The 11,837-nt window shown below is 37.5% G+C and overlaps 1 protein-coding gene across 7 annotated transcripts in view; it reads right to left on the bottom strand.

The window, feature by feature from the left end:
* Positions 1-11,837, bottom strand: part of LOC148427507 (diacylglycerol kinase zeta-like) — a 66,084-nt gene that overhangs the window by 47,479 nt on the left and 6,768 nt on the right. For 2 of the 7 annotated variants that reach the window (XM_088407942.1, XM_088407946.1), the window contains exon 1: positions 4,292-4,413. The exons of 1 other annotated variant lie outside the window; for it this stretch is intronic. Coding sequence is in view for 1 of the 6 variants with exons in the window: in XM_088407949.1 (XP_088264075.1) it covers positions 6,775-7,001 (227 nt within the window). In the remaining 5 variants the exon portion in view is untranslated. Of the gene's footprint in view, positions 1-4,291; positions 4,414-6,774; positions 7,765-11,837 lie in introns of those variants that run through there. 4 more of the 7 variants (XM_088407944.1, XM_088407945.1, XM_088407949.1 and 1 more) reach the window with 3 other exon arrangements.

The following is an 11,837-nucleotide window of genomic DNA, read 5'->3' as shown; positions in this document are numbered from 1 at the left end:
GTCATTGGAGGAGTGGTTTAGTACACCAGTCCCAAAAGACTAGGGAAATTTGACTTGTCGGAAAGTTCAGGAAATACAAAAAATCTGGCCCAAAAATTACAAGTAGACTTAATTTAAGCTTCTCTAAACTTTACTGGACATGTCAAGTTGTTTCTGTATTTTCTGCACAGCTTGTTCACAGCTTGCTCTAACGAGCTGAGTAGCAACTTTTTACAATAGGTGTTTAATCAATGAAGGTACCAATAAATTTCCTGGTTCAAACAGAATTGGTATTTAAACAGTCATTATCATTGTTGTTTACACTTTAGCAAGACCGACAACTCATCAAAAGTAACCTTTAAAGTATTTTTTAAAATCCGTGCTTGTATTTATTTGTAAGTCGGCATGTAATTTATCTTTGTTTAATTTAGTTAAAAAGAAGATAATGCCTGATAAGTAAATGTTTAGCGACATGAAATCTGAAGAATCAATCAACCTGTATGTATACAGCTCAAAGGTTTGTGGATCTAAAAGCTCAATATCTCTAGCTTGCTGAGAGTGCTGCATGTCTTCCTTATGTTAGCAGAAACCAGTGCTGTGGGCACAACAGTTCTGTTTAAGGTCATCTATAAACACTGGCTGGGAACCGACAAATATTTTTACGTCAAGCTCAAATATTGATATTGGCAGACAATCTGCCGAGCGCATCTTCTGATCACTGTTCATTCTCTCTGAGCTTGGCGTGAGCATCTTGTGTGTGTGTGTGTGTGTGTGTGTGTGTGTGTGCGTGTGTGTGTGTGTGTGTTTTGCTATAATACAACATCTGCTTCCGGAGAGTTATAATCCCCTACCATGATGGGGGATGGTAAAAGGAAATGCTAGATGCTACTACTTTTTAATGTAAAGTACTGTATTATCCACTTAAGTTTGTATATCAACACATCTTGGGTTTGAAACAACTGTGCAGAATTGCATATTGGGTAAATGTCAAAGTTATTTTAAAATTGTTTCCTGGTGGGGGGTTTTAAATGACTGGTAGTTGCTAGTCAGAAGTCACATGTTTCTTGATCTTCCACTAAAGAGAAGCAGCTGCATGCTGGCTGAATTCAGACAGAAGGTGGAGGTTAACTTTTCTTTAATACGGACCATCCAGGAACATTTGATAGCCAGTGAGTAGAGCATATTGCGTGAGGAAACTCATATTTAGCTGGCATGTTAGCAAAATCCATGGACATTGTCATCACTGTTAAAATCATTAAAACTAAAAATTTCCCGAGAAATGACTGATATGAGATAAAGAAAGTACTGTAATTGTTATGGTTATGAAGGGATTAAAAATTGTACAACAATGATGCGAAAGTAATACGGTCTTACATTTGGCTTTTGATTTTTTTCCCCCCAACGAACTACCAAGTAATTTTTCAAAGTAAAACTACTTATACGACGTGAACACCCATCTTTGTCAGTCCGTATGGAAGTGGCTGTAATTTTGATTGCAATGTTAGAAGTGTTCAGCTGCCACAGAAAGTAAATACAACAGGGTTAACTGGCATTGTTATGCTTTATAAATATTGTATTAATCTCCAAAGGTTAACTTTCAAATCCCAAGAAAATGTATTGTACATTGTTAACAAAACACCTCATACACGGTAATCAGAGATTATGGTACTGGTGGTGTGTGTATTGGAGGCAAGTAAGGTGCACAAGGAACTTTTGTGGTGTGACTCTGTCCACCTACGCTTCACCATCACACTGGAAGGTAACGGCACCACAATATGTCTATGACTATGAAATTAAAAAACAATAAAAATAGTAAAGCTAGGTCCTTTTGAACGAACTTGTTTCATTAGTAAGATTAGATCCTTCTGAAAGTCTATCACTGTAATGCTTGGTTGCAGAAGGAAGGTTGTCCGCCATGTAGTAAATCTGCATGCAAATAAATTTCTACCTAATACTTGTGGTTGGTCAGCTCATTTAGGTCTTGTATTTTAGATAGGGAAAACGCAGAAGACGCAACTGGTGTTTGTTAAGTCTAAGGGCGTTATGCATGGCAATGATTGCCGACTTTGATGTGCGCCGCCAGTCCTACCCAGTGTTTGTTCTAGAGGACAGAATAATAAATTAGCCACTTGTTTAGCATACAGTATTAAATTAGCGATTGAACAGTATTTTGGGGGTGATTTCATCCATTGTGAACATGAAAATTGTGTTAATATATGGTCAAATGTGAAAATGTTCCTGTTTATATACATATGCAAACTGTTATCCCATTTTCATCAATCAGAAAAACATTTTCATTGTGTTTGTTCATGTTGTATAGAAGGGAAGGACTGTTGAGATGTTTCAGGTGCCACTAAACCAAAAAATATTAGAGTCAAAGTCAATATTGTGCAGAAAACATCTTTTCACAAAGAGCTTATTTTCTCCTTTTTGTCTAAAATAGCTTGGTGTCACTCAAATTACCTATTTTCAAACAATGATTACTCAGGAACGGAATAAGATAGAATCTTACTTTCTTTTTCTAGGCTTGGTATTGCTCGTGTTTACATAGACATACACAATATTCTGTCAGCGTTGGAAGATCAGTGACAACACTCGGCACTCTACAGATTGCACTTAGCACTGAAAGAGTAAATATATTTAATTCTAAAGGCCTTATCTCCAGAGCAGTATAACACTCTTTATATATATATATATATATATATATATATATATATATATATATATATATATATATATATATATATATATATATATATATATATATATATATAATTTTTCAGAATTAACATTTACATACTATTTTCTGTCATCTTGGTGACTTGTTATCCATTTATGTGTCAATCCTCTAATTCCATATCACTTTAATTTCTCCATCAGTTCAGTCTGATCTATAGTATCTAATGCTTTCTTTAACTCTCGAAAAATACCATTACTAGTGTGTTGTGATATGGTAATTTGACAGTGGTGTCTGCTATTGCCACATTAGGTGTTTCACCCTCTAAATGTTAAAAGGGAAGTCATGTCGAAATTTTTCTTTGAAGTATTATGAGGCCCAACTAGTCTAAACACGGCACTCTGATTAATATTGCTTTTGCGGAATAGGAACTTAAAACTCTTCCATCTGAAAATAGCTGTAATATACACTGTTCAAATGTGAGAAAGACAGCATATTTCCAACATATTTTTGCTGAGTAACCAAAAACAGTCACTCCATTGACATCATGGAAAGCGTTGAAGTTTGACAAGAACATGACTGTGTGTTAGGCTTTCCAGCGCTGCTGTTGGGTTAAATATTTACATGAATAATAGTGGTGCATGATGCAAATACAGTGACCGTGTTCCACAACAACCACCAAAACATTCTCACAATTGCTCTAGTGAGAGAGCATGACACATTTTAACCGTTTTCGTGACTGACTCAAAAACATGTATTCAAGACTGACGTTAGGTACTGTACTGTGGTACAATTTTTACTCGATGCTTAATAACATCCAAGTGACTCAATGCACAGTAAGGGTACTTGCTCTGACAAAGCGTGCAATACGAATTGGAGTTGACTATAACATATCTTGTTAGACTTAAGAGCATCGGGGAGCATAAACTTTTTTTTTTTTTTTTGTCTCCTTTGGTGTTCTCTTGACTGCAGAAGTGTGATGGTGGACAATAATCAATCCCATCTGTCTACGTCAATGAACAACTCAGTCACTCAGGCATGTCATCCATGACTGTCCAATGGAAGTTTTCAATTATTGAGGGTGACATTTATCTTTCCCTCTTCTATCACTTGCTTCATTCTTTCATCAAGAGTGACACTGAAGAGACAACGCCACACAGACTCCCTCTATATTTATTTCTGGAAGTCTTTCACCACAACGAGGCTTGTTGCTGTTTTCGACTTCCAATTTGGTCTGAAAAATACATGCTAAGTGTAATACAAGTAAAGTAATGTCTTAATTGTATTCAGTTTTATGCAGAACTAATTGCTTTAGAAAAAGATTGTTGACATGGTCAATTATATTCCTTGTGGCAGTATGTTTTTGTAAACTAAACAGGCTTTTTTTTAAGGGGGGTTCACGTATAATAATGAAAAAATGAAAAAGGATAAATTGGCAGAAGGCAAATAGTTTAGGCTCTGGTTTAACTATTAATAGGGCAGCTTCAATAATGAAAACATGAAGAAAGTTTAACAATTGGGAAGAACACCACACAGCACTGCATCTTCCCCAAAATCACATACTCATGCCAAGTTAACGATTTTACCATGTATTCTACAATTCATTTAAAACATAAGTAAATTAAATAAACAAACCTGTAAAGGCCGAAGTAAACTATCCAACCATGCTTCCTCTCCTATTTGCTCTTACTAAGGCTTCCTGTATAGTCAAAGGGAAACAAGCTCAACGGGCCAATGAGAGAGTGAGTGAGAGGCAGAGTGAGCATGACAGTGGGCGGGGTGGGGTGGCGTGGTGGAGGGTGAGAGAAGGGGGGTGTGGCCGAGACACACAGAGCATGAGAGCCTTGAGCTGGAACAAAAATAAACCGGCATGCACTTCCTCGATACGGTGCATGGGCAACAACGCCTTCACAGTACTGAATACTGTATACTGTAAGTAAGCACACTGAACTTGAAATGCACTGAGAAATCTCACAAAACGAACAGCAGTACTTTGTGCTGCTATAAAATAATTAGGTTTTCTTTCACAGAGATCTATAATGTGTCAAAACATAACTATGAGGGCGTAACTTCATCCATCTGGAATTTTCAGTGATTGCTCAAGTGATGAATCGCAAATGCACCGTAAAAATACAGGAAGTATTATGTCAATGCTGTGACAAGCATTCATAAGAACGCTATTGTGGATCGGTTTTTATCAAAATAAATAAACAAATCAAAACATTTGTGGTGGAGTGTAAGATAAACTGGCTGATTTATTAGTGCAACAGCTTTGCTTTATGTATTCTAATTGCTACTTTTCCGGCTGATTCCTGAGTACAACAGCTTTGCTTCATGTACTCTAAATGTTACTTTTTCAGACGCCACAGTGCCTTCCTTATCTCATATGTGTGTGTGTGTTAAAAACAATGTCAAGGTCAAGGCCTGAATCACAAGTTATCTGCAAGTTCTGCCACGGTGCACAATGTTCATGTTGTGTGACGGTTGGAATGTGAGACCCCCACACCTCAGTAACAGTTTTTTAATAAAAAGACTGCAGTCCGAAAGCTCGAAGAGAGAGAGAGAGAGAGAGAGAGAGAGAGAGAGAGAGAGAGAGAGAGAGAGAGAGAGAGAGAGAGAGAGACTTTGCAACGAGGCTGACATGGTCACGCTCTCTTTCGAGCTCTCCCCACTGCAGTGGTAAAACTTAATCTCTGACTCCTGTGTTGTTATTTACACCTCTCCTTGGGTCATTTGTGGGGTATCGAGCCCACTTCAAACCCAACATGGAGACACTGCAATGCACTAGCAGCAGTTTCATTAAGTTCACTTGCGAAAGATGATTGAAAGCCACAAGCATAGTACCCAAAACTTTTTAAAAACTTTTACATCAAAGCACTGCTGTAGTACATCAAAGCAAGCCTTCAAAAAGAATTTCACTCCTTCAAAATCATTGGCAAATATACTTGTCAATTGGGTGTTTTTCATCAACAGGGATGGGCAGGATCTGATTCTGCTGCAATGTAAATTGTCTATTGTGGAAACACCTTTACTGATGCACAACCAACAATAGATGACAAAACCCCATTTCAAAAATGAAACAGTTTGAGAGTCCACTGAGAGAAATGACTGAATTATGTAAATGTACCTATAAAAGAACAGAAAGGGCACAGATGGAAGAGTCTATGCTTTCATTTGGTAGATTTGGTGCATTTCTATTTATTGAACACATGTGGCTATTGAAAATGTAAAAATTCCCTACAATGGCCGGCAGTGAATGAGTTAATCCGACCTAATCAAACATGTCTATACTTTTGATCAACTTCCAAAAATTAGGACTTTGTCATTTGTATTTTTAAGAAAATGTCTTTTTACACACACACACGTGTCAACTGGCACCGTGACCTCAAGTTACAAGATACTTGAGTTACACTTGAGTTCCAGAGAACGGACGAAAACAAGATACTGTATACATCTTTTGACTCATTCGACCTACTATGCCCTCATGTGATCACTAGTGGACATTCTGATCTTTCTATTGCCATGTGTTATGAAACAATTGGTCAATAATTCTGCATACACGTTTCCCATCCAAAATGATTCATTTACAACGACGCCACAAAAACTCGCTTCCTACACTCATCTAAGACACAGCCACACATCTATTTTCTATTCTGCTTATCCTTAGTAGGTAATGGGGAGCTAGAGTCTATCCAGATTGGCCATGAGCATGATTGTCTCCGAATCACAGGGCATACATAAGAAACAATCACACTCGGTTTCACACCTATGGTCAATTTAGTAACAAACAACAACCCTCAGAACTGTGGTGTTGGGGGGCATTGCTTTCTTGAAATGCACTAAGAAATCTGACAAAACGTATGTAGATGATCAATTTAAGCAAATTAAACATTTGATTGCTCTCATTGCTTTGCAAAACAGTGCTTATATGACTTCGCATTCAAACCAAGGAGTAGCACCAGATTGTTCTTATTTTTACTGTATTAATTATGTGGTGATTTTACTGGCCCGACCCATGACAAGTTTGACACTCCGTCTAGGAATTACATATTGTTGAACCAATGACGCCCTCTGCCGTCATCACAAGGTATTACACAAGTAGCCTAACCGTCTCTTACCTTCTCGTGAAGAGCTTTAGTCCAGTGAATGACTTGGAGCAGCCAAAAAGCATCTCCTTTTCTTCCTCCATACAATTTGGAGGTGGGCTGGGGGTGGAGGGGGGTGAAGGGGAGCAGGAGCGTAGTGAAGAAGTAGATGAACCCGAACTAATTCCTCCATCTTGATCGTTTTTTATACGGAATAATTCCTCTCCATCATTTTCACGAGAACAATCGTGGAGGTTCATCCCTGGAACGACTGATCGGTGTTAGATAGGGACAATTTTCGGAAGGCCTGAGCTCAAGTCATTATCTAAAAGGTCTGTCTCATTTTGACAGAAGCTATATATAAGGCCCGTGCAATGTTTTTAGAGCAAACTGAACCAAAAATCATTTAAGAACAGCATCGACGCTCTAAATATGTCCACACAACAGACATCGGAAATGAGTGAGTTGTAATTCAATGATCATTTCAAAGTGAAAAACACAACCTGCTCATAAATATGTCCTGGTGCGTTGTAAACGGACTCGCTTTGAATTTAACTTATCAAAAGTTGAATGTGAAGCATAACAAAGTTATTATAGTTCTATGAACTCAAAAGACTTCAAATATGGCTACCGTACAAAGGCTACAAAGTCAATAATCTACAAGCCAAAGGTCTTTTCACAAAGCACACACGGTGTGTGTGTAAGTGTGTGTAGAGAGAGAGAGATTAGTGTTGACTTAATCCTCGCTCGCATTCCTCTCCAACTCAGTAGTTTTTACAGTGAACACTCTCGTGTCACAACATATCTCACTTCTCAGTCCTGCACTGTTTTTCTCTGAGGTTTCTTCGTCCTCCATTTCGCTTCTAGAAGTCCACACTTGTCCTCTCCTTCCGCCTTCCTCCTCATTTTCGTTATTTAATAAGTAGATTCCATCATGGTAAACGTTGACACGCACGAGTAGACATAATATGCTTGCCACGCTCACATACACACAACAGTTCACGCAGCCGCAGATATTCTCTCATCCCCACCCGGTGAAAACACGGAAGTGGCTAATGACAACAAACCCTGTCAGGTCCTCATTGTTAGCTGCCTTGTCATATGCCTGAAAAATAAAACATATACTGTACTGTTCAGTACTATACTTATACGACCACTTTGATGATTGAGAGTTTACTTTCTGTAAGAAAAATAAGAATATTGCACAATATTGCATAATATTGCACCAAAAAAACTCAAACAAAAAAGAAAATAGTTAAACCTAAACTGACTAACCCATTCTGAAAACTGGATTTAAAAAAAAAAAAAAAACAGGATTACCACTCAAGACAGCAGGGATAGGCTCCAGCATGCCATGACCCACATGAGACGTTCAGAAAATGGAATGAATGAATGAATGTTACACAAGTGAAATAACTGTTTGTAAAACAAACAACAAATTCTATGGCATACATATTACCGACTGAAAAGGCAAAGCATTTCAATGGAATTGAGAAATTCTATTTATGACATTATTTTTCAGAAGCAACGCACCATTGACATCTCTGGGCACACATTAAACACTCCTTTTCGAAAAGAGCAGCATGTCTCCTTTTTGTATTTCAAGGGTGTCCTTGACTGCATGATATGTGATAGTAAATAAAAATATAAATTATCGAATTGGGAATTCCGTTTACATGGTTGGGGCCATAACATTTGTTGGCAATGAAAACACACAGCAATTTTATTTACAATATTGTTCTCAGTATTATTTTGTCCTCTTATTCCAAACAACTTTGTACAAGACTTCATGTTGGTCAGCCATTTTGCTAGTTAAATTGAAACACACACTTGCGCTGGTGCAAAAAAAAAAAAAAGATTATTAAAAACAAGAAGAAATTTATATTTCAAACCTATTTATCCATTACTTTAGTATAACAAAGTATTACAAAATATTATGAAAATACAGTGTCTCAATATTGACAGACATTATATTGGAAACTCAACATCCAATTATGATACGCATATTGTGATGCTTCATATTACAATATCGATACATCATATTATTGCTCAACTATTTGAGAAAGACTACCTCAATGTATTACACTGAACAACACTTTCTTCCCATTCAAGGTGGCCAGCATGGCTGGAATGTCAATGTTTGCGCTGCATTTCTGAATCATGATTTCATGAACTGAAATGCATACTGTAAACAATCTTGTTCAGCATATTCATTGTACAGATCTAAAGTAGGAAAAAACAAAACAAGGTTTTAGGATTAAGTATTAAACATTTCTTGTATTACTTTGCTTTTTAAACATGAGTTTAATAATTAAATCACCTGCACATAGTTGGGCAAAGCATTGTGGGATGCCTGTGAGGTGACGTCATTTCAGTAATCAATGGGTACATTGCAAAATGACCCCTCTGATTGATTCTTAGCCAGGAAATCCAAGTTAGACAGCAAGAATTTTAATTTAAAAAAATGCATTATCTATTAAATTAAACTCAGGAAAGGCTTGCTCTTTACTAGTGTATGTGACAAATGATATGTGACATACGATATGTATATGATTTCTTTTTTTTTTTTTTTTAATGTTACAGTTTCTGAAAAAATGACGCCAGAGAGATACGTTTGCCTGAATCACAATGGTGTGTGTATGTTCGCTAGTCGACATGATTTCTAATAGCAGTTAAGCTCGGACGGCACTCATTGAACATATACCTGTATGCTGTTTGATGTGTATGCTCCCTAGTGGACATGATAGCTTATTGCTGTCTACTGCCGAGGGAACACACACTAAACATTGTAGAGTGTGATTGGTTTATTTTGTCTGAAGATCATCTGATCATCTACTTAATTTGGATGATTGAAGATAGGACTGTAAAGTTTAGATTTTGCCTTTTGTTTAAGACCAATCTGAAGAGAGATTTAGTTAATAGTGGGGTTCTTTTTGTCAGAGGTTTAATTATTTTCATTATTTAGTAGAATGACAGAGGTTTAGATTTTGGAAGGGGGGGGGGGGGGAGTGAGCGACGTACCGACGATTGGCTGATTTTCGGCTTGAAAAAACGGCAGACAGACAATGGCGGGGCAACCACAACTGATGACCGATGGACCAGGAAAAAAAAGGTCAAATGCCCACTTCTGGAAATTGATACAGCCTCACGCTCTAGCATAATATCAGCTGGAGCATTCTTACAATACATAAATATTACTTCTTTTTTTTTTTTTTTTTTAATAAAAGGTAACACTGACACAGGTAGTAAAACAACACTTACAACACTGTTGTTACATATGAGTATTTTCACAGGGATTGACCAATAACGGCTTCTGTGCCTAAATGTCAATGTGGAATATTCATATATTCATTCTCTGAACTGCTAATCCTCACCAGGGTCATCAGAGTGCTGGAGCCTGTTTCACGTGGCAAAATCTGTCAACAAGGGAAGGAATCACAACTAACATGATTTTGCAAAACATGAAAAAAAAAAAAGACCTCACTGTGTGACATTCTGAAAAACCACCAATGCACACACAATCACACACACACCTGCTCACTTTCTCATTTATCCATCACCCACTCTGCATTTCCATGACAAATAAAATGCCACTCAGATGCCTGACACAATTTTCCAAGAGATCCTTTCAACACCCACGGCTGACCCAATTTCTGGGTTAAAATGATTATAACTGTGGATTTGTCACCACAAACTGAACATGATTCCCCATCATTTTGCTACTAAACTTTCCTGTCCTTTTAACATTTTACAAATGAATAAACATTTATCGAGACACACAGAGTGAAGTCTGCGTCCACAACAACAAATCTGGCTTAGACTATTCATGTCACACAAGTGCAGAGTTTATTTCAATCTTGCAAAATTATTTTTATGACGAAGGTGCAAATTGCAAAAATGCTTTCAAATGATTAATATTATCTTGTCAACAGGATGGATGAATAGATGTATGTATGAATGGATGGACGGTCGGATGGATGGTCGAATGGATTGAAGCGCTTGATAATGCTTTTTTTTACGTTTGAATTACATTTGAAATATATTGCAATCCGTTCTCTCTATACTGTAGTGTGCCATTGATTAACCTACTTGCGGCCTATCAGATCTGATCAAGCTGTGGTGTAGCCTCACTTCTACTGATGTGCAGATTGTCACTAAATATTGATCTATGATTGGATATTCTAAAATAGACTCTCAGATCAAAACATCTCTAGTTTTGATACTTAAATCATTTGAGCATAAAACCACAGTATGACTTATCAACACAATGGAAAGTAAATCAATTATCGAGATGATTAGGTCCTATTTTTGTCCTTTTATTTCATTTGATATTTTGGTGGACAAGCATAGTTAGAAATGGCCGATTGCGCTGCTGTGGCCATGAACTGAACTGAACAATTGAAATTTCAATTCAAAGCAGAAGAGGCGCACACGGTCTTTGGCATGTTGGAAGCGGAAATCGACTGGCTGGAGTACATATAGGAGATTGCCGTATGCTAAGTATGTGTATGAGGAACTACAAGAAGAGCATTACTTGTTGATGATGTAAGGTTGGCAAGCGTGATCACAAACCTCCACTGGGAAGCGGGCACTTGCAAATCTCCAGCCACACCGATCGTTTAATATTAATAGCGTACCATTGATACAGTGATATACTGTATGTATTACATTTTACTCTATAAACACAGTGAATGAAACATCTTTTGACATGCTTAGTCATTTTTATGTGGTGTCATTGCATTTTATTAAAGAAAGCTTGAAAAGGATTTCAAGAAATGAACAGAATAAAAGATGAAGTGGCCAAACAGCGGAAGAAGACATCAGAGTTGCTACAACTTGTTGTTCTCCATCCTTCTGGTACATGCTGTGGCGCTGCGTTATACAACTTTCTGGCTCGAGGCGAGGGGTTGCATTGTTTCTCCTCGCCCACTCCCTCAGCTGCTTGACAAATCAACGCTTGTCAATATTCATCACAAGTTTGATGTCGCCTGAGGTGCAATAGAAGCCTCTGAGCTTGAATGCAGGTCGTCAAAGTTTAAGCATTTAAACAAATAGTACAGGAATACACATTGCAGAAAAGCTTACCCGCAGCAGTA

This window comes from Hippichthys cyanospilos, chromosome 2 (genome assembly GCF_059441005.1).
Source record: "Hippichthys cyanospilos isolate Australia breed blue-spotted pipefish chromosome 2, RoL_Hcya_1.0, whole genome shotgun sequence".
NCBI classification, from domain to species: domain Eukaryota; kingdom Metazoa; phylum Chordata; class Actinopteri; order Syngnathiformes; family Syngnathidae; genus Hippichthys; species Hippichthys cyanospilos.
Note: the sequence above shows the minus strand (reverse complement) of the source record. Positions and strands in the feature narration are given on the sequence as shown.